General features: G+C 43.2%; 1 protein-coding gene across 1 annotated transcript in view; it reads left to right on the top strand.

The window, feature by feature from the left end:
- Steep1 (STING1 ER exit protein 1) overlaps positions 1-23,983 on the top strand; it is a 46,277-nt gene that overhangs the window by 19,299 nt on the left and 2,995 nt on the right. The window contains exons 2-6 of the mRNA XM_051142271.1: positions 5,671-5,844; positions 13,614-13,761; positions 14,177-14,294; positions 21,519-21,560; positions 23,814-23,952. Of these exons, the coding sequence (XP_050998228.1) occupies positions 5,770-5,844; positions 13,614-13,761; positions 14,177-14,294; positions 21,519-21,560; positions 23,814-23,952 (522 nt within the window). The 5' untranslated portion in view covers positions 5,671-5,769. The remainder of the gene's footprint in view (positions 1-5,670; positions 5,845-13,613; positions 13,762-14,176; positions 14,295-21,518; positions 21,561-23,813; positions 23,953-23,983) is intronic.

Below are 23,983 nucleotides of genomic sequence, written 5' to 3'. Positions count from 1 at the left end.
TGGGAAAAGCTGCAGCTTGCAGGGAAGGCTCACAGGTCAGGTCGTATAGGGACCTGCAAAAGCAATAACAGTTTGAAAGAAGCATCTTTAAAGAGCAATCCAAAAAGCTCTTAGTAGGCAGACAAAATACACCTTTAAGAATGATGGCACTTAGATAAAGGCAGGTTGGCGTTTCAACCCAGAGAGGTTTGAATGCCGAACTAATGGAATCCTTGGAAGGTAGTTGAGCAGGGAAGTGGCACCATTAGCTCTGCTAATCAGAGTTTGCTCCCAAGAGAGAGCAGCTGCAGGCCTCTTGTGCTACTGTGGGGGGAGAGAGACTTTACCATGCACTCTCACCTCCCAGTGACCAGCCGCATGGTTTATTTACCCTGGCACCTACTGCAGCTTCAAAGTCTTCAACAGAGATTTTTCTCTCCCATTAGATCTCTCCCTCCCTCCTTCTCTGGAGGGGGTGAATAAGCAGCACTTGGCAACAGATTAAATGTGATGACAAGAAGTCAAAAGTTCCTGAAGCTTTAAACCCCCAGATAAGTGGAGATTTGAAGTGCTCGTTAACAGAATTAAGTAGAAAGGGCGAAGGACACAATGGGAGAGGAAATTTCGAGTAGACCTTTCTGAGCTACTGGGCCCGAGGGGAAGATGTACGGAAATCACCAGACGCCCAACAAAATTGATTTTAAGCACAGGAATAGGAAGTGCATGCCAACAGTGACGAGTTTACTAGGGGGTCAAGAGCAAGCACCTTCCTGGCTAACAATTGTTATCTCCCGTTACTTGCAGCTTATCAGTCAAAGCAAGTTTCCCTAGCAGTAGTGTTTTTGCAGCTGTGGTCAGAAAAGGGTGCAAACCCAAATTTTAAAAATCCTTTCCCTTCATCTAGGAACTTGAAATCGTCTGCTTCACACGTGAAACTAGCAAAAGCAAGGCCTGCAAAAACAAGAGCATCTGCTTTCTAGCACCGCTCAGCTGACCACCATGAACTGTAGGCCAAGACCAGTTCCTTGTGGTTGTAGGACTCACTGGGGGGAGGGGGGCATTTCATTAGTAATTGCCAAATGGAGACCACTTCCACCTCCCAGAGGCCACCTCCGTTCTGTGCTATGTGACCTACTCCCTTTTTAGTGATAAACAGAATATTTCTGTCTTATTAACTGCTTCTCACACGTTGAACCTTTTTCTTCAAGGAGAACCCAGGGTACTTTTCTCTAACTTATCTGATTAGAGCAGACCCAAACCGCAATAATCTGTATATCTTAAAAACCCTCTAACTTCAGGCTCGAGTTACTTTTTTCAGGGGGCTGAAAAACAGGAGCTCAGTGGTGGAGTGCTTGCCTAGCATAGGTAAGCTGAGCGCCGTGCCCAGTCCCTAGTGCCTAAAAAAATAAAAAACCAAACAAGATCGATTCAGTTTCTCCACTGTAGAATCTAGACTGTTTGGTTTAATATCTAGACAACTATGTCAGTGCACCAAGGACCAAGAGTCTTTGTAAGGGGTGGCATCAAACAGCCCTACCTTCCACAGCAAAAGTGGGACCTACAGGAGGTGTGCGGGAATCCCTTGGTGTCAAGAAATGGCACCACCAAAGGACCACCAGTCTAGTGTGCTCAAGATAAACTTCTGAAACAAGCCCATTTCAGTTCTGTTGTGAAAGACACAAAACCCCAAACAGTTTATATAAAAGGCACCACCATGAACAAGTGCATGGAGCTAAACCATATTCTGGAGAAGCAGGTACCCTGGTTCGGTTAATTGAGGAGTTCCTTTGTTCCATTTGTTGTTTACAGTAGGAAACAAGAGCTTACTCTATAGCCCTGGCTGTGCCGGGAAACCGTGATGTTATGTAGCCTTAGCTGGTCTCAGTCTCATGATGTTCTGCCCGTTTTAACCTCTTGAGTGAGGAAGTTGCAGGTGCAGACCCTCATACCCAGACTGGAAGAGACATTTCCCAGAGAAATAATAAAACCTCAGCTTGGGGGGAAAAAAGAGTAACAAAGTTTATTAAATGCCCTTAAATGCTTTTGTGAGAGTTTGAGGATGAGAGAGAGAGAGAGAGAGAGAGAGAGAGAGAGAGAGAGAGAGAGAGAGAGAGAGAGAGAGAGAGAGAGAGAGAGAATATATACTGTTGAGAAGCAGCATGCAAGCTGGGCATGGTGTCTCTAAGTTCAGCATTGGGGAGGCTGAGGCGAGAGGAGTGCAAGTTCAAAGCCAGTCTAGGTTGCATCATGAGACTGGGAAGAAGAGAGAGAGAAAGGGTTAAGGGAAAGAGGAGAGACGAGACAGACAGAGAGAGAGAGAGAGAGAGAGAGAGAGAGAGAGAGAGAGAGAGAGAGAGAGAGAGAGATGCAGAGACACAGACACAGACAGAGAGACAGAGACGAGAGAGAGACAGGGGGGGGTAGAGAGGGCTCTAGGCAGATCCTCTAGAGGCTCAATTAAAGGATTCCTTTATTGACTCGTTATGTGTCTGAAAGTAGTTACAAAATACAGTGGACGCATTTAAATTTTCTGTGGACTTGTTTGTTTTTATTTTTGAAAAGTTTCTTGTCTTTCTTGAACTCTATATACTCAAGACAAGTCAAGGGTCTGGATCAAAGTAATTTGTTAGCCCCAAGACACCTGTCTGGGCATAGTGTTCTCTGATTGAGGAATGGAATTGCATCTGGGGACACTGAGTCTCCCAGACTCCTCATGAAGCAAGGTTGCCATAGCAAGCAGTACCACGAGTTGTTTCCCAGTACAGATGCTTATCAGGCTAGAACACATTACCTGTAGCACAGTTAACCAAGCATTCTTTCACCTCCATCTCACCCTGACATCTTCATAGCCAAGGGTTCCACTCTGTCTGAGAGCAGAGGTTCATTCACTCACTTTCGTGGCCGGAGCCTTTGTCAGCTCCCTGACTGTTATCAGAAATGGCAATTGAATGCTTCTGACTTGCCCTGCCAGCTGCAGCTCTGCAGATCAGCAGCTGAAATTTCTTAGAACTCGGGACTGAGACACCAAAAGTTTTCCTAAATTCTCAAAGAATAAATTAATATACTATTAAATGTTTGTAAAAGGTTTGCTTTTTTTGTTTTTGGTTTGTTTGTTTGTTCGTTTGAGACAGGCTTTCTCTGTGTAACCGCTCTGGCTGTCCTGGAACTCGCTCTATAATCCAGACTGGCCTCAAACTCACGGACATCCAACTGCCTCTGCCTCCTAAGTGCTGGGATTAAAGGCGTGCGCCACCACTGCCAGGCTGCAATTTTTTTTTTTTTTTTTGAGACAGAGTTTCTCTGTGTAATAGCTCTGTGTGGTTGTTCTGGACTCACTTTGTAGACCAGGCTGGCCCCGAACTCACAGAGATCTGCCTGCCCCTGCCTCCCAAGTGCTGGGATTACAGGTGTGTGCCACCATATCTGGCTTTAAAGGTTGGCATTCGTATTTGTCTTTTTTTTTTTAATGTGAATTAGTATGAATGTGTCAGATCCCTTGGTACTGGAGTTACAGACAGGTGTGAGCTGCCATATGGGTACTGGGAATCGAACCCAGGTCCTTTGGAAGAGCAGACAGTGCTCTTAACCACTGAGCCATCTCTCCAGCCCAAGGTTTGCATTCTTATATAAATTTGCAGTGAATGTGATTCCCAAGCTCATATTATAGTTCCAACAGCATTTTCCAGGTCATAATGCAAATGCAAAAACATCTCTATTTCAGAAATCAGTGCAACTGTACAATTAAGGGGCATCTATTCCAACTTGTATTGAAAGCTATTAATCTGCAATGCAGGGGCATGCTACAAGGTAAATGTATTTGATTCCCTGCACTAAGGAAAAATAACAAACATCAAGAGTATATATTATGGCTGGAGAGGGACAGCTCAGTGACTGAGAGCCCTGGCTGCTCCTCCAGGGGATCCTGGGTTCAATTCCCATCACCCACATGGCATCTCACAACCTTCAGTAAGTGGAGTTCCAGGGGGTCTGATGCCCTCTTCTGGTCTCTGTGGGCACTGAACACATGTGATGCACAGACATACATGCAGGCAGAACATCCATACATGTAAAAGTTTTAAGAGTATAAACTATGAGACGGTAGCCTATGATCATATAGTGGGGGAGGAGGTCTGCCTCGGTCACAGATCTAGGGGAGGGGAATAGGGTGAAAGCAGGTGGGAGGGAGGAACGGGAGGATACAAGTGATGGGATAACAATTGAGACGTCATCTGAATAAAATAATTAAATAAATTAAAAAATAAGTAAAAGAGTATAAACTAATAGAATTGTATAAATGCCTTTTCAGTGATTAATGTGCTGAATTAAAATAGTATCCTGTGGACTGATAGAAGTATGTGGTAGTATTTATCTCTGTGGGAAAAACTCAAAGATCAAATGCAAAAATTTTATTACAGATAAATGTTACTCTATCAATATCTGCAACTAAATTTACTGATCAAGAATACTTGAGCCTTAACTATGAGAAATATTATTCCTTTTTACGATGCATGCCATCCTTCTAATCAGGAATCTATATTAGTAAATCTATATATTATATATATGTTACATTTTGAGATTTTGTTCAATAAAGGGCTTATGAAAATGTATTTCCTCTTATGTAAATTCCTAGACTATATTCTTGATTTTGTTTCTTGCTCCTCTACCCTAAGGGATTCATTCTCTAGTTCTTTACAGAAAAAAAAAACCACTCTCTAATTTCAGCACTAGACTAAGCCACATGAGGGGTGAGACCACTTGCAATTGATTCCAGAAGCACAGTGCCTAACGCAGAACAGATGATCCACAAACATGGACTAGTATGGCATAAAAGGGGTGACAGTGGTTTAAGACCTAAGGGTCAACGATTGTGATTCTCTAAGACTTTCATGAATAATTCTCTTATTCTTGGGGCTAGGTGTATAACTAGTAGGAGAGTACTTTCCTAACGTGCACAAAGCCCCTGCTTCAATTTTTGAACAACCCAACACAACAAGAGGAACGATCTTGGCAGGGGTGTGGTGTTTGTCTGTGTTTTCCACACTAACGAGGCTGAAGCAGGAGTGTTGTGAGGACAAAGCTAGCATGGAGCCTGCTGCCAAGCCTGATGGTCTGAGTTCTATTCCTGGGATCTATCTTGCAGATAGTGCATGCGTGGGCGTGCGCGCACGCGCGCACACACACACACACACACACACCACATACATTAATAAATTTTAAAATTTTAAAACTGGAAGTTTGAGGCCAGCCTGGTATACAAAGCAAGTCCAGGACAGCCAAGGCTACACAGAGAAACCCTGTCTCAAAACACAAAAAACAAAAAACAAAAACAAAAACAAAATTAAAACTGGAGACTGGAGAGGTCATAGGTCCAAGGCACCTAATTACCTTCTTCTTCTTCTTCTTCTTCTTCTTCTTCTTCTTCTTCTTCTTCTTCTTCTTCTTCTTCTTCTTCCTCCTCCTCCTCCTCCTCCTCCTCCTCCTCCTCCTCCTCCTCCTCCTCTTCAGTGAGAGGGGGGGAGGTTGGAGACAGAGTTTCTCTGTGTAGCCTTAGTCCTGGACTTGCTTTATAGACCAGGCTGGCCTCGAACTCACAGCAATCTGCCTGCCTCTGCCTCCCAAATGCTGGGATTAAAGTTGTGTGCCACCATACCTGGCCTAATTACCTTCTTATATTTATGTTTATGCCCATAGGCTAATGCTGTTGTCAACTTTGATTGCCGAAGCATCTTTTTGCAGTGGGCAATGGTTACTGCAGAGACGCACACCTGGTCAAAATGCTGAAGAGTCTTAATGTTGGAGGCTCCATCCTACATTGAACATCTTAACCATCAACTTCAGGAACAAGGAAATATCCTCAAGGAGAGGGTAAGAATATAAGAGCTGAAGGAAGGGTTGGGAGCAGTTGGAACACTGCTTTCTGGACATGCTTTGCTGCTCCCAGCAGCTGTGCTTACTGCCTCTCATCATTTTGTCATGGAGGGGGAACTGGCTCATTAGATCTCAGCCTTTCTTGTGGAGCTGTAGGCAGTTAATGATTGCAGAGGGGGGTGGGGGTGGGACCCAGCTGGGCGTGGCTGTGCATGTCTTTAATTCCAGCACTCAAGGAGGCAGAGGCAGGTGGATCTCTGTGAGTTCAAGGCCAGCCTGGTCTACAGAGTGAGTCCATGACAGCCAAGACTACACAGAGAAATTCTGTCTTGAAGAAAAAGAAAAAAGAAAAAAAGGAAAAGATAGATAGAGATAGAGCCTGAGAGAGAGAGAGAGAGAGAGAGAGAGAGAGAGAGAGAGAGAGAGAGAGCCTTCCTTCAGTGGTGTAGGCACGGGTAGATTGCCCACACTCTTGTAAGTAACCCTTCATATAACTCCTCATGCACACTCCTTTAAGTAACTATGCAACAAGGGAGAAAGTCAGTGGAGGTGGGAGAGGGACAAGATACAATAATGAGTGCGAAAGATTTATATGATCTGTGGTGGCGCACATCTTTAATCCCAGCACTCAGGAGGCAACGGCAGGCAGATCACTGTGAGTTCGAGGCCAGCCTAGTCTATAAAGTGAGTCCAGGACAGCCAAGGCTACACAGAGCAACCCTGTCTCGGAAAAAAAATAATAACAAGGGTGAATATGACCCAAACACATTAAATACATGCATGAAAATGTTGCAGTGAAACTTATAGTTAAGCATAATTAATGTATGTTAATAGTTAAAAGTAATTTTGATATATGCATTAGTATTGGCTAGCATTTATACCTGTGCACCACAATCGTGCCTGGTGCCCATGGGAGCCAGAAGAGGGTGTTGAGTCTCCTGAAACTAGAGTTATTGATGGCTGTGAGCCCCCATGTGAGATCTGGAACTCAAGTCCAGGTCCCCTGGAAGAGCAGCTAGTGCGTCCACCCACTGAGTCATCTCTCCCCTGCATCCCCCAACTTGTAAAAAGAAGAGTCTTAGATATATTTATTTATTTATTTGGTTCTTTGAGACAGGGTTTCTCTGTGTAGCCTTGGCTGTCCTGGACTCACTTTGTAGACCAAACTGGCCTCGAACTTACAGCGGTCCACCTGCCTCTGCCTCTGCCTCCCGAGTGCTGGGATTAAAGGCGTGCGCCACCACCGCCTGGCTGAGTCTTATATTTTAAATAATACATCTTTGTTGAAGGTTTGGTAAATTGCTTTACATTCCAGTTGGTGTACATCCTGGGTATATCTTGTGCTTGTTTCTCTAGTCACTAGCTCCTGCAGTCTTCACATAAGTCTTTCTTTGAAATAAAATAGTTCAGTGTTGATACTTGGATTGTTGAAATTATTTTTTTATAAATAGTCTGGTTTTTATTTTATTTTAACATATTTTATTAATTTATTCATATTACATCTCAATTGTTATCCCATCCTTTGTATCCTCCCATTCCTCCCTCCCTCCCATTCTCCCCTTACTCCCCTCCCCTATGACTGTTCCTGAGGGGGATCTCCTCCTCCTGTATATGCTCATATGGTATCAAGTCTCTTCCTGGTAACCTGCTATCTTTCCTCTGAGTGCCACCAGGCCTCCCCTGTTGAAATTATTGAATGTGAATTGTCTTGATGTATTTATTCTAAGTTTCCCCAGGCTCTTATCCTCCAGAAAGAGAATGTTGGGGAACTTTCTGGGATTGGAGTAGGAAAGATGAAAGATGGGCCCACACACATAGAACAAACAAGATCAGCAAGATTCCTCTAATGGAAAACTGTTTACATGATTAAGGCTTAGTATCCAAAATATATTAAGAACCCTGAGACTTGATGATAGAAACCTAACCCAAAATTCATGAGGGCCTAGGCTTGATCTCCAGCACTGTAAGAACTGTTACAAGTCAGTAACACATTGACTAATTAAAAGTGGCCAAAAGATGTGAGTTGGCATCCATTCAATGGAGATGTACAAATGATATATGAAAAAATGCTCAACATCATTAGTTTTCAGGGAAATGCAAATTGAAACCACAGTGAAGCACCACTTCATACCCACCATGATGGCTATGACAAAAAAGACTGACAATAGGGGCTAGAGACATAGCTAAGCTGTTAAGAACACTTAATGCTCTTTGCTGAGGGCCCCAGTTTGAGTCCTAACATCCATATCAGGTGTTTCACAACTGTTGCTAACTCCAGCTGCAGAATACTGCAACTGGTCACACATCCGGCTTTCACAAGCACCACACAGATGTTCCATACATACATATACATAAACAAATAATATATTAAATGACAGAAAAACAATAATTATTGGCATGGTTACAGAGAAATAAAACCCCCATACATTGCTGATAGGAATGTAAAATTGTGTACTGTTTTGAAACACTCGAGAAGGTTCTCAAAAGATTAAATGTAGACTTGCACTTGATCTAGCCATTTCCCTACTATGTATATAACTGAAAGAATTGAAAAGAGCCATCCTGAATATGACCTGTACATACATGACCATTGTAAGTTGTATGTGAATGCCCATTGTAGCATGATATATACTAGACAAAAAGTGGAAACAAGAGCTGACCATTAATGCTCAGATAAATAAACAAACAAAAAAAAGTATTTCCATACAATGAAATACTATTCCAAATAACCTAGACCCATGGGGGCTTACAGAGACGGAAGCACCAATCAAAGAGCATGCATGGATTGGACGTATACCTCCTACACATGTGTAACTGATGGGCAGTTTGATTCTCATGTGGGTCTCCTAGTAGGTTCAGTGGGTACTGTCTATGACATGGACTCTGTTGGCTGCTTTCGATCACATCTCCCTAACTGGGCTTCCTGGCCTGGCCTCAGTGGATGAGGAGGAACTCAGTCCTGATATGACTTGATGTGCTGGGGTGGGGGGGGGGCTCCCATTTTTCTGAGGAGAAGGGAAGCGGGGATAATGGGGAAAAGGGTGGAAGGGAGGGAGCTATGATTGGGATGTAAAATGAATATATAAATTAAAAATAAATGTAAAAGAGAAATATCATTCAACCATAAAGATGAATTAAGGTCTATAATATGGAAAGAAGGCAGGCAATGACTTAAAATAGGTATGAGATTTCCTTTTGAAATGATAAAAATTATTCTGGAATTTGATGATGGTATTAGTTACACAACTTTGAGTAAACTTTTCCCAAATTGAGCAGGGCGTGGTGGCACTTGCCTTTGATCCCAGCACTTGGGAGACTAGAGGTAGGATGTGAGTTCGAGGCCAGCCTGGTCTATAAAGAGAGTCCAGGACAGCCAAGGCTACACAGAGAAACCCTGTCTCAGAAAAACCAACCAAAAAAAAAAAACTATTACCGAATTAGTTTACTTTTTTTTTCTGAGACAGCATCTCACGGTGTAGACTCAGTTGCTTTTACTTTTTGAATACTGAGATTGAAGGCCTGCAACTATGCCTGGCTAGTAATACACTCTTAAAAAGTGAATTATGGACTCTCTACCCTCTCTCTCTTACCCTTTCATCCCCTTTCTCTCTTCCTCTGTCTCTGTCTCTGTCTCTCTCTCTCTCTTTGGGTTTCCCCCTTTTCTTCTCCTCCCCATGCCCATTTAATAAACTCCTCTATAACATAAAAAAAAAAGAAGGAATTATGGCCGGGCACGGTGGCACACGCCTTTAATCCCAGCACTTGGGAGGCAGAGGTGTGTGTGTGTGTGCGCGTACAGATGCACACCACAAGTCAGAAGACAGCTTAAGAGAGTTAGATTGCTCTTGCTATCCATTGTGTGCGTCCTGGAGAGGAAATTTAGCTCATCAGGCTTCATGGGAGTCATTTTTGCCCACTGAGCTTCCTCGTTGCCCAAATTGAATTGTATCTTTTTTAAAAAACGGGTTTTTTTGTTTTGTTTTTCAAGACAAGGTTTCACTGTGTAGCCTTGGCTGTCCTCCTAGATTCACTTTGTAAATTAGGTTGGCCTCGAACTCACAGCGATCTACCTGCCTCTGCCTCCTGAGTGCTGGGCCACCACGCCTAAGCTTTAAAAAAAGAATTTGAGTTGTGTCTTAAAAAAAAAAAAATCAGCATGGCCATCTTACCAAAAGCAATTTACAGATTCAATGCAATCCCTATCAAAATATCTACACAATTTTTTAAAGATATTGAAAGTTCAATTCTCAACTTCATATGGAAAAACAAAAAACCCAGAATAGCTAAAACAATCCTGTACAATAAAAGATCCTCTGGAAGAATCTCCATACCTGATTTCAAGCTGTACTATGAAACAACAGTAATTAAAACAGCATGGTACTGGCACAGCAATAGGCTGGCTGACCAATGGAATCGAATCGAAGACCCAGATATGAATCCACACACATATGGTCACTTGATTTTTGACAAAGAAGCCAAATCTATTCAATGGAAAAAGGATAGCATCTTCAACAAATGGTGCTGGTCTAACTGGATGTCTACATGTAGAAAAATGCAATTGGACCCATATTTGTCACCTTGCACAAAACTCAAATCCAAGTGGATCAAAGACCTCAACATAAAACCAGAGACACTAAGCCACTTAGAGGAAAAAGTGGGGAAGAGCCTAGAACACATTGGCACAGGAGACAACTTCCTGAACAGAACACCAACAGCCCAGGCCTTAAGGTCAACAATTAATAAATGGGACCTCATGAGGCTGAGAAGCTTCTGTAAGGCAGAAGACACTGTCTCCTCAAAACCCAGCTATTCCACTCCTTGGAATATACCCAGAAGATGCTCCAGCACACAACAATGACATATGCTCAACCATGTTCATAGCAGCCTTAGTCATAATAGCCAGAACCTGGAAACAGCCTAAGTGTCCCCCAGGAGAAGAATGGATAAAGAAACGGTGGTACATTTACACTATGGAATACTACTCAGCTATTAAAAACAAGGAATTCCCGAAATTTGTCAACAAATGGATTGAACTAGAAATGATCATAATGAGCGAGTTAACCCAAAAGCAGAAAGGCTCAAATTGTATATACTCACTTATATCAGGACACTAGCCCAAGGGGCATGTCTCATGAAAGTCTTCACTTACCAGGAAAGTAGGACAGAGGGGAGGACATCCTATTGGGTCTCTAGGTGAGAGAAGCATGGGAGAATGGGGAAATAGAAGAATCCAGAGGGTCCTAGAAACCTACAAGAATAACATTATGATGGGCAGATCTGGACCCAGGGGTCCTGTTCAAACTATGGCACCAGCCAAGGACAATACATGCAGTACTCTTCAAACCCCTACCCAGATCTGGCCAATGGACAGGACGTTCTCCACAGTTGAGTGGAGAGTGGGGACTGACTTTCACACGAACTCTGGTGCCCCATATTTGACCACATCCCCTGAATGGGGAGGCCTGGTGGCACTCAGAGGAAGGATAGCAGGCTACCAAGAAGAGACTTGATACCCTATGAGCATATACAGGGGGGGGAGGTCCCCCTTAGTCACAGTCATAGGGGAAGGGAATAGGGTGAAAGCGGGAGGGAGGGAGGAATGGGAGGAAAGAAGGGATGGGATAACAATTGAGATGTAATATGAATAAATTAATAAAATATATTATAAATAAATAAAAATCAGCAATACATGCTTGCAATCTCAGTACATAGGAGGTAGAGGGAAGGGGATTATGCATTCAGTGCTACCTTGTACTAGATAATGAAACCCTGCATTTAAAAAAAAAGGGGATGTAGGGGCTGGAGAGATGGCTCAGAGGTTAAGGTTAAGAGCACTGGCTGTTCCTCCAGAGGTCCTGAGTTCAATTCCCAGCAACCACATGGTGGCTAATAACCATCTATAGTGAAGTCTGGTGCCTTCTTCTGGCCTGCGAGTGTTTATGTCGGCAGAGCAATGTATCCATAATAATAAACAAATAAATCTTAAAAAATAAAATGGGATGTAGAGATAGCTGAGTGGTTAAGAGAGCTGGCTGCTCTTTCATCTGTAATGGCAGTTGCAGAGGATCCAAACCCTTCTGTCTTCTGTGGATACCAGGCACAAATGTGGTACACAGACATATATGCAGGCAAAAACACTAGTACACATAAAATAAAAATATATAAATCATTGAAAAATTATGGTTAAGAGCACTGGCTGGTCTTTCAGAAGACTCAGGTTCTATTCCCAGCACACACATGGCAGATCACAGTTCCAGTGCATCTGGCTCCCTCACACAAACATACATGTAGGCAAAACACCAAATGCACATAAAAAAAAAAATCTAAAAACCCCCAAGAATTTAAGAAATGGGGCTGGAGGATGTAGCTCAGTGATAGAATGCTTGTCCAGAATGTGCAAACATCCTATGTTTAATCCTCATTACAGCAGGGGGAAAAAAGCTTCTATTAGGATCCAGAGGGTCCTAGAAACCTACAAGTAGAACATTATGATAGGCAGATTTGGGCCCAAGGGTCCCGCTCAAACTAAGGCACCAGCCAAGGACAATAGAGGCGGTGAACTTTAAACCCCTACCCAGATCTAGCCAATGGTCAGAACATTCTCCACAGTTGAGTGGAGAGTGTGATATGACTTTCACATGTACTCTGGTGCCTCATATTTGACCATGTCCCCTGGAGGGGGAGACCTGGTGGCACTCAGAGGAAGGACAGCAGGTTACCAAGAATAGACTTGATACCCTATGAGCATATAAAGGGGGAGAAAGTCCCCCTCAGTCACAGTCATAGGGGAGGGGAATAAGGGGAAAATGGGAGGGAGGGAAGAATGGGAGGATACAAGGGATGGGATAACCATTGAGATGTAACAAGAATAAATTAATAAGTTTTTTTTTAATTAAAAAAAATATATTTAAAAAATGCTCCTATTTCATTAGATACTCATTCTGAACACAGCCAGTAAAATCAAAATATTTACTGGTATATTTAAAATCTAGGTTATATGTATATATGTAATGTATAGTCCTTTATTTGTTTTACATATATTCATAAATATTCATGGGCAAGAGAGATGGCTTAGTAGGTAAAAGTGCTTGCTGCTAAGCCTGAAGATCTGAGTTGCATCTTTTTAGATCCACAAGGTGGAAAGAACAAAATCCAGAAAGCTGGCCGGCGCGATGGTGCACACCTGTAATCCCAGCACGCGGGAGGCAGAGACAGGCGGATCTCTGTGGGTTCGAGGCCAGCCTGGTCTACAGAGTCCAGGTCACCCAAGGCTACACAGAGAAACCCTGTCTCGAAAAACAAACCAAAACCCAAAAATGGAATATGAAAAAAAAAATCCTGAAAGTTGTCCTCTGATTTCAACATGGGCGCAACACACACACACACACACACACACACACACACACACACACACACACACACACTCACACACACACACGCGTGCGCTAATAAATAAATACAATATTGATGACTATATAGAAATAAAAATAACTTAAATAACACCGAGGGTGTTAATAACTAAAGCTGTCCCAACTAACTGCCTAGCTAGGAGCTTCTGTCAACTCAGCCTCCCCCGCTTTTCCTGCCGCCCCCGCCGCCCCCGCCGCCCCCGCCTCCCCCGCCTCCCCCGCCTCCCCGGGCAAGTTAGCGGGATGGGACATTCCGGAAGTTAATCTGGCCGCTACCAACACGTGACCTGGGTGGAGCAATAGTCTAGCGCGTTTATCTGTGACGCCATCTCCGCGCGACGCTTCATTTCTTTCGAGTTTTCTGGCTGCTGTGGCGGAGCTATGCCGAAAGTCGTGTCCCGGTCGGTTGTTTGCTCCGACACCCGAGACCGCGAGGAATATGATGACGGCGAGAAGCCCCTTCACGTCTACTACTGTTTATGCGGCCAGATGGTCCTGGTGCTGGGTGAGTGGCGGGAAACGGCGGCTGCAGCGAAACGTCCGGCTTTTTCTTCTTTCTTCCTTTGGTTTCTCCCCCCGCCCCGTTTGTCCGTTTTTTGTTTTTCCCCTTTGAGACAAGCTCTCATTAAGTTTGCTCAGGACGATTTTAAACTCATTGTGTAGCTTAGACTGGTCTCGAATTTGCTGTTGATCCTCCTGCATTACAGGCGTGCAGCGCCGCTCAGTTCAAGCTTGGCTTGAACTAAGACTTCACCAGCTCTTGGAGGAAAATGAGGAACAGTTCAGGTGGAGGGAATCTGGAAGCATTAAGAGCATGAGATATGATGTCCTTGGGAAACTTCAATAGTCTTTGGTGGCCAGAGCATGGGTTACTAGGCTCAAGATATTTTCGGTGACGAAATCTTTCTCCATTCCTTCAGATTGTCAATTAGAGAAATTGCCCATGAGACCCCGGGACCGGTCTCGCGTGATCGATGCTGCCAAACATGCCCATAAGTTTTGTAACACAGAAGATGAGGAGACTACCTATCTTCGGAGGTAGGGGCTTAGTGCTCTAGTTGCCTGCTGTGTTGAGGTCTGTTTCTGAAGAATGTAAATTATCCTATGTAGTGTTAAGCAGCTCCTACAGTTAGGCCTGATACTTTGGCATTTGTGCTAATATCCTAACTTATTTTAATGCAACAAATTATTTATTATACGTTATTTATTTATTTTTTTCTGAGACAAGAGTTTCTCTGTGTAGCCTTGGCTGCCCTGGACTCACTTTGTAGACCAAGCTGGCCTCAAACTCACAGCAATCCGCCTGCCTCTGCCTCCCGAGTGTGCACCACCACGCCCGGCTCTTTATTATACTTTAAATGGTACTGAAACTTGATTCTCTTGGTATTTGATAGCTATGTTGTTCCAATTACAGGTTTGAATGAGTTGGTACAACCTGTGTAACTTTTGTTGTTGTTATCAGTATTATTTGTAGGGCTGGAGATGGAATGGAGACGAGAGCCTTAGCCTTCCTGGGTGAGCACTCTCCCAACAGAGTTACCTCCCCAGCCTATAATCTTATGTGTGCCTTGTGCCAGGTACTGAGCTAGCTACCAAATCTGTGACTATCGAATAAGTCACAGTCTTTATTAAAGAATCAGTGAGAAAACAGGCTTCTTAATTGTGATAGAAAGAAGTGCTGGCGCTGTGAACAAAGGCTATGGGAAAAGAGGTGGGAGAGGGTTGTTTTACATGTGTTGTGGTAAGGAAAGGCTCTGAAAGATAGTGGAATTTGTGCTTGGCTTGACCTAAGGCTACACCAGCTCTTGGGGGAGGAAGAGGAGGAGGAGAGGGGAGGGGAGGAGGAGGAAGAGGAGGAACAGTCCAGGTGGAGGGAATCTGGAAGCCTTAAGAGCATGAAATATGATGTCCTTGAGAAACTTCAATATTCTTTTATAGCCAGAGCATGGGTTACTGTTTTACAGAAAAAGGCTTCATACGTTCTGTGGTGAGGAAGGTGAAATGCTTTTCCTGAAGGCAATGAAAAGCCATTCTTTGTGTGTGTTTGTGTTTTGGCCGGGAACTGTTGCACATGTGTGTGTGAATGCTTGGCCAGCGGACCACCTTGGTCTTATTCCCGACTGCCTTCTGCTTTTTTTTTTTTTTTTTTTTTAAAGAAAGTTTCACCAGGTGGTGGCAGCAGCAGTGGCACACGCCTTTAATCCCAGCTCTCAGGAGGCAGAGGCAGGCAGATGTCTAAGTTTGAGGCTAGCCTGGTCTACAAAGTGAGTTCCAGGATAGACAGAGATACACAGAGAAACCCTGTCTCAAAAAACGAGAAAAGAAAAAGAAAAAGGAAAGAGTTCCTCTTACTAGCCTAGACCTTGCTAAATAGTCTACACTGCCTGGCTCGTGGAGCTGCCTGGCTCAGTGCTGGCATTACACAAGGGCACCACCAAGCCTAGCATTTAGCTAGGTTCCAGGTGATCAAACTCAAGTTCTGTTTGCTTGCAAGGCCGGGGGTGATTTACAGACTGTCATCAATTTCCTGTGCATGCGTGTATGTGTGTGTGCGCGCGCGCGGGGATGTGTCCCTGTGAGCGCAGGGGCCTGTAGAGGTGAGGAGATGCTGTTTGATTCCCCTGGAGCTGGAGTTCCTGGTGGTGGTTGCCAGCTATCTAATAAGAGCCCTGGGTCTTCTGCAAGAGCAGTGTACTCTGAGTCACTGAGCCATCTCATAAGGAGGGAGTGACATAGTTGGATATGTATGTATCTAAATTGAGGAATTTTTGGTGTGTGGGGAGGATAAAGTTACATAGAACAAGTGTAGAGCAAGGGATAGGGCTATAACTGCTATAACCCAGTTGGAGTATTGACAATCCTTGGTAGGACACATAGCGGGTATGGTAATAACACACTTGTAATCCCAACTCCAGGGAGATAGAGGCAGGCAGATTAAAAATTCAAAGTCACCGGGCTTGGTGGCGCATACCTTTAATCCCAGCACTTAGAGGCAGAGGCAGGCGGATCACTGAGTTCGAGGCCAGGTCTACAAAACGACTCCAAGACAGTCAAGGCTAAACAGAGAGACCCTGTCTTGAAAAACCAAAACAAGACAAAACAAAAAAATTCAAGGTCATCCTCAGCTATATATAGCCTAGGCTTACTTGAGAGCTTTTACATGCCTACAAGATAAAGCAGATGGGAGGGAAAGAAAGAAGAGGACTGAAGATTTACAAAGCAGACAAAAGAATTGGACAAAATCCGAAGAACCTAAGGATGCAGGGAATAAGACAGGAAAGGGGCTAGAGCAATGGCTCTGCAGTTAAGAGCACTGGTTGCTCTTCCAGAGGACCCAGCTTCAATTTCTAGCACTTACATGGTGGCTCACAACCATCTGTAACTCCAGTTCCATGGGGTATGATGCTCTCTTCTACAGACATACTTGCAGGTAAAGCACCAATACACACACACACACACACACACACACACACACACACACACACACTTTTTAAAAAAGAAAGAGCTCCACAATATGTATGAAAGCTGAATAGTCACCCACAGGTGCCTGGTACCACAGGAGGTCTGTCCTGTAGAATAAAGTCCACCTAGTCAGCAAATATTTCATTTTCTGAACTCCTGTTTTATGCTGAGCACTATCTTAGACACTTGAACACACTGGTATATTAATATGCTAAATCTGCTATAGTAAAATACCATATCCTGGGTAGCTTTAGGAAACAAAAGTTAATGGGCTCAGATTTGGAGCCTGAAGTCTGAAAATTGTCAGCTATGATCTTGCTGACTTACCCCCTCCTACTGCCTGTGTGTGGTGTGTGTGTGTGTGTGTGTGTGTGTGTGTGTGTGTGTGTGTGTGTGTGTGTGTGTATGTAAGAGAGAGAGAGAGAGAGAGACACGGAGACGGATGGAGGGGTGGCGGTGGCCTGGAGATCAAAGATCTACCTGCCTTTGCTTCCTAAATTCTGGGATTAAGACCATGTACCACCAAGCCTGGCATTTTTTTGTTTATTTTTTAAAATTTTTCTTTTATGTACGCTGTGTGGCAGTAGTGGGTGGGGCATGCTTGGGGCTGCCATAGCCTGCCTGTGGAGGTCAGGGGACAGCTTTTGATGGTTTTTTTTTTTCTACCGCATAGGTCTCAGGGACATACCTTGTGTCATCAAGTTTGGGGTCAGATGCTTTACTCTCTGAGCCTTCTCTTTCACTCTTCTGGATTTCCCCCCCAGCTATCCTTAGTGTTCCTTGGCTTAACAATGCATCACTCCATTATCTACCTAGATCATCACGTGGCTTTTTCTGTGCCTTTTCATTTCTAGAAATTTTATTTCCTATGTATGAATTTTTGCCTGCATGTATGCTTCTGGAAGTGGAGTTACAAATGCTTGTGAGTTACCTTGTGGTTGCTGGCAATAGAACCCGAGTTCCTTGGAAGAGCAGCCAGTGCTCTTAACCTCTGTTGTTGTTTTGTTTAGTTTTATTTTGGCAGTCTCGCATGTAGCATAGGCCTTGAATGGGACACATAGTGGAAAATGACCTTAGTTCCTGGTCCTCCTGCTTATACTTCCCAAGTGCTCGGATTACATGTGTCACTTTGTCTTAGGCTTTATCTTCAGCCATTATTTAGATAACTGATTTTGAAAGTGTCTACTATTTTTAGGATCACTGTAATAATTATATATAATGTTTATATAAAGTTCTGTATATAATATTATATATTAATATGTATTATTCAGTTAGTACAGAAAGTAACTTAATACAAGGAGGCTTTAGGCTCCTGTGACATAATAAAACTAGTCAAGAAAACTACTTCGTGACCCTAGACTGAAGTAGAAACCAGAAATCCAATCAGCCTTACCTTTGGGGTGAATCAGCCTTAGCCATAGCCTTTCTCAGTGTAGAAAGTAGTGCCTTATTTATGGCCAGGCCACTCTTAGGGTTCAGAGTTCTTAGCACTTACCAACAAGCAAGTACACGCCCCTTTGACATCATTCATGCTCTAGTCATAAGCAGCTTCACCAAGGGCTCATTCTAAGCTCTTCTGCTGGCTAAGGCAGGATTCTAGTCCATTCTGCGTGGTCCTCCTTTTCTCCAGTGACTGCCGAGCACACAGCCCATGGCCCATCTTTCCCATCTACTTCTTGAGTGAACTTGGACAATTTGGGTTACTTTTTACTTTTTTGCTTTTTGAGACAGGATCTCACCATGTAGGTGGCTGGCCTTCGACTCAATTCTGCTTTAGCCTTCCTGTGCTGGGCTTACAGGCAAGTGCCACCACACCCAGCTATGTCATTCTTTTTCATTCTAGAACTTCTAAGTTATCTAATTTATCGGTATATGATTGTTCATTGAATAATCTGGCAGTGTTTTTATGTCTAAAAGTGGGAAATCCTTGACTTTTAAGTCCTAATGACTTCAGACAATAATTCTCTGTAGTAATTCCATGAATACACTGTGCATATATGGAGTATTTCCTTTGGATGAAATCCTATTTTCTATCAGGACTGTGGCAGCAGTATAATGTCTTCATGAGGTCTTTGTGACTTCCTCAGACAGTATGGAGATACCGCCTCTGCTGCCGTTACAAATTCTTCCATTTAAGTACTTAACTTCATCAGCCAGATGTGATGGCTTAAAACTGTTACCCTAGTATGTAGAAGTCTAAGGCAGGAGGATCGCTTGAGATAAAGGGCAGCCTGGGATACATACGCAAACTCCAGATCATCCTGGGAATTTCAATAAGATCTTATTGCAGAAAAAGCTTTCTCCTTATTAAGATTAATTCACCAGGCGTGGTGGTGCATGCCTTTAATCCCAGCACTTGGGAGGCAGAGGCAGGCGGATCGCTGTGAGTTCAAGGCCAGCCTGGTCTACAAAGGGAGTCCAAGACAGCCATGGCTACACAGAGAAACCCTGTCTCAAAAAACCAAAACCAAACTAAACCAAAGATTAATTCATTTCAATTCATTCACTGATTATTGTACATCTGTGTGTCTAGTACTTTTAATTTTATGCATATGGTATTTTGTCTGTGTGTATGTTTATTTTACCACATGTGTACCTTGTGCCTGCAGAGGCTAGAAGAGGGCATTGGATCCCTGGAACTGGAGTTACAGACAGTTGTGAACTGCTGTGTGGGTTCTGGGAATTAAACCTGGACCCTCTGGAAGAGCAGCCAGTGCTCTTAACTGCTGAGCCCTCTCTCCAGTTCCTAGATGTAGTGCTTTGCTCGGCTCTGGCGATAGAGTGATAAAGCAGAGTCTGTGTGATCTCAGGGAATAGATGATAGAAAATTAATACATCAAAAATTCAAGTAATTAGTAGGGAGGGTCACATGAGAATGTCTTAGTGAAAGTGGTCAGGGAAAGGCCTCTGATTAGCTTACTTATGAAATGGCATCAAAGTAGATGAAGAGGACAACCGTAGCAGTGTGATGAGCAGAACATTCTAGGTAGAGGGAGGAACATGTATGTGTGTAAGCTGTCAGCTGTGTGAAAGGACATGTTCTTTCAAAGAACTGAAACAGGAGGAGGACTGATTTGGCTAGTGTATATGAGGAGGCAGACAGTGTATAAGATGCTGCAGCTATGTTCTTAGGAGTTTGGATTTTATTCTTTAAAGAGAAGCCACTTCTGCCTCTATTTTGAGAGTGGTTTGAAGGAAGAAACAGATTGGTAGCAGATTCTAGAATAAGTGGTTGGAATTTCTTATTTCAGATAGGAATTCAGATTGGAGAAGTCTTGGCTGTGTTATACATGGCAGAGAGTGAGAGCAAGAGAGAGAAGTTAACTGCAGTGACTATAGGATAATCTAAAGATTCCCACACAATCAAAACAAAAAAAAAAAAAAAAAAAAAAAACAAAGACAAATGACAAACTGAGAAAGAAATACTTGGAGGGCCCATTAATAAATAGTGCACGTCTCCTTAATGTAAAAGAAAAAGGTGACTGAAAAGATATGAGCTAATGGTTCACCAAAAAATAGACAATGGTTGTCATGTTGGTGCTAAGATGTATAGCTTCAGTTTAGGGGGGAGGAAAATCCAAGTTTGGAGGGCCCATTTTCTTTTCTTTTTGTTTCTGAGTCTTGCTATGTTACCCAGGTGAGTCTCAAATTGTGATCCTCCTGCCCCAGCCTTCGGAGTAGCCATGATTATAGGCACATGCTACAGCACCTTTGAAGATCTAATTTTTCACCTGTGAAATTGAGCAGGTTGCAGTCAAATAGCATACACCATCAATGCGGCAATAGAGAAACAGAACTCTCAATATATTGCTGCTAGTATAGACTGGTTCAAGTTCTATAGAGACTAATTTGGTGCTGTGGTGGTTTGCATGAGAACAGCCCCCATAGCCTCATATATTTGAATGCTTGGTTCCCAGTTGGTGGACTGTTGGGAAGGATTAAGAAGTGTGGCCCTGTTAGAGCATTTATATCACTGGGAGAGTAGGCTTTAACATCAGCCCAGATTGTTTATAATACGTAGTCCAATGTAAACACTATGATATAATTAATACTGTATTACTTAGGGGATAATGTCAAGAAAATACATATTTTCAGGACTGATACAACTTTTGTGATATGTGTATGTGTTGCATGCACATTCAGAGTCTAGATCTGAATGTTGAGGTGTCTTCCTCTGTCACTCTCCATTCTATTCCCTTGAGACAGGGTCTCTCACTGAGCTAGAAACTTTGTCATTTCTACTAGGCTGGCTGGCGGCCCCTGACTCTCAGGATTTGCCTATCTCAAACCCCCCAGTTCTGGCATGGCCTGGCTTTTTGTGTGGATGCTGGGGATTCTAATTTAAATCCTTGGTCTGGCAGAGCAGGTATTCTTACTCATTGAGTCATCTTCCAGCCCCTGATACAACTTTTGTCTAATATTTTCTATCCATGCTTGGTAGAATTTACACAAAGGGTTGGCTCTGCAATGGGTTGCTGCTAGATTGTGGTTATTATTGTTGCTAACATAAGTCCAGCCCCTCTTGTAACTATTAATATGGCTACCCTTTTCTCTGCTCAGTTAGCATGATACCTGACCGCTATTAGTTGGTTCAGTACATGGCTTGTGAAAGAAGGAATGCATGCGAGAGGTGTAAATTTAATACATGCTTAACTAGCCAGCATATCTATGAAATGAGGAACTTCTGAGCTTTTGGCATGAACTATGCTAAGTGATGAAGAGAAGAAATGAGCTAAGAGGTTAATCGGGTATGAGATTTGCTCTTAACTTTTGATTTTTAAACTTCCATTTTCTGTGCAGACCTGAGGGTATTGAACGCCAATACAGGAAGAAGTGTGCAAAGTAAGTAAAAGCATGTGTTAGGAAAATAAGTCTCTCCTGGCCTCAGTAATCTCCAACTCCTTCAGACCAAATGCTAATAATATGCTTCCCAAAGACACTAGCTAAATTCCATCCCTGACCAGCTGATTACAAAGGTAAGGAAAATGAGGGCCTTTCTTTCTTTCTTTCTTTCTTTCTTTCTTTCTTTCTTTCTTTCTTTCTTTTTTCTTTTGAGGCAAGGTTCAGGCTAACCTTGAGCTTTGGATCCTTAACCCTAGCCTCCCAAAGTACTGGGATTATAGGTATGAGTCACTATACCAGGCAAAAACTTGAGGGTTTTGTTTTGTTTTCGGTTTTTTTGAGATGGAGGTTTCTCTGTGTGGCCTTGGTTGTCCTAAAACTAGCTCTGTAGACCAGGTTCAAACTCCCAAAGATCTGTCTCTGCCTCCCAAATACTGGGATTAAAGGCATGTGCCACCAGTGCCTGGCTTCTTTGTTTTTGTTTTTGTTGTTGTTGTTGTTTTTTATTGTTGTTTTGTTTTGTTTTCGAGACAGAGTTTCTCTGTGTAGCCTTGGCTGCCCTGAACTCACTTTGTAGACCATGCTGGCCTTGAACTCACAACGATCTGCCTGCCTCTGACTCCCAAGTGCTGAGATTAAAGGCATGTGCCACCGTTGCCCAGCCAAATGCATATTTTTTAATACCTGGTCTGCCTTTCTCTTTCTTCTCCATTTCCCTCTCCTCTTCTCCCTTTCCCTTCCTCTTTCCCTCCTTGCCTGCCTCCCTCCCTCCCTCCCTCCCTCCCTCCCTCCCTCTCTCCCTTCCTTCCTTCCATGTAGGGGTTGAAGGACAACTTGTGGAATGTTCTCACCTTTTTCCATGTGGGTGTTGGGGATCAAACTCAAGTTGCCAGGTTTGGCCACAGGCTCCTTTAAAGACTCAGCCATCTCAAGCTGGGCATGGTGGCGCACGCCTGTAATCCCAGCACTCAGGGAGGCAGAGGCAGGCAGATCTCTGTGAGTTCGAGGTCAGCCTGGTCTACAAAGTGAGCCCAGGACAGCCAAGGCTACACAGAGAAACCCTGTCTTGTGTATCAGTCATTTGTTTCTCTTTATTGCTGAGTTATCCCATCCTATTCGTTCATTTACTCATTCAAGGTGCTCTTTATTTTGAGTATTCCATTGTACTGGTTTGTTTACCCATTCATAGTGAATTTGAGTTGCTTGTAGCTTGGGCTATTACCAGTACCGTTGCTCTGAGTATTATAGACAGGTCTTAGTGTGGGAATGTATTTTCTTTTGGAGTGGAATTGCCTTGGTCATAATGTAAAACGTGACACAATATCATTTAGTTCCAAGATTATGTAAAATTGTATCATGTGGATTGTAAAGCTAAGAATCTTAAAGGATGTTGTTTAAAGCAAAATTTCTAGCTTTAGGTTATTAATAGTAAGAATACTAGTGAATTCAGTTTTTGTTGTTGCTGTTTTGAGACAGGGTTTCTCTGTGTAATAGCCCTGGCTGTCCTGGAACTTGCTGTGTAGACCAGGCTGGCCTCGAACTCACAGAGATCTACCTGTCTCTGCCTCCTGAGTGCTGGAACTCCAGGCCAGCAACTATGCATGGTGGTTAAGTTTAATCTTGATATTAGGACAATTGTGTCTTGCCTCTCAAAAGCCTCAGAGTAGAGGGATTGAAGCAGAGGAAAATAAGTAGAAGATAGGAGAGAATTTGAGTTCCTAGCCATACTGGATTCATGAAGCTGGCTTTTATTATATCTTATAGGTCTTTTTTTTTTTTTTTTTAGCTCAGAAAGTATAATGGTCAGCCTCAGAAAGTGGCAGCTGTACAGGACTGTGTTTGCCAAACACTGTAGTGGCTTCTGTCCATTTTTTCTTGATGCTGTAAAATGAAACAGCAAAGTGGCAGAATGCCTAAAGCAGTGCTGAAGCGCCTGGGAAGAGTGGCAGCATTAGCTAGCATTGCCTAAACTTTGTCTAATGGCAATAATTACATGCGATGCAGATGAAAATAGTAGCCTCAGGCCTCACTCACCTCACCCCTACCACCCATTTGCCAAACCAGAATATTCTGAGAGAGACCTAGAAATCTGATCAGAAATTTCAACATGCACCCTAATTGAGTCTTATCAAGTTCTTCTGGGTAAGCATTTTATGCCAGAAACAAAAGTGTTCTCAGAAACTGAGTCTACTTTTGCAAACTTTGAGGATGTACAGTGTGAAGCCTCCCAGAGACTCACGTTGCCATTTGCAGGTGTGGACTGCCGCTCTTCTACCAGTCCCAGCCGAAGAATGCTCCTGTGACCTTCATTGTGGATGGAGCAGTAGTGAAATTTGGTCAAGGCTTTGGGAAAACCAATATATATACTCAGAAACAAGAGCCTCCTAAGAAGGTAATTATCATCATAGGACACAGACTGGTTA

This window comes from Acomys russatus, chromosome X (genome assembly GCF_903995435.1).
Source record: "Acomys russatus chromosome X, mAcoRus1.1, whole genome shotgun sequence".
NCBI lineage: Eukaryota > Metazoa > Chordata > Mammalia > Rodentia > Muridae > Acomys > Acomys russatus.
The sequence above is the reverse complement of the archived record's forward strand: the minus strand, read 5'-3'. Positions and strand labels throughout refer to the sequence as shown.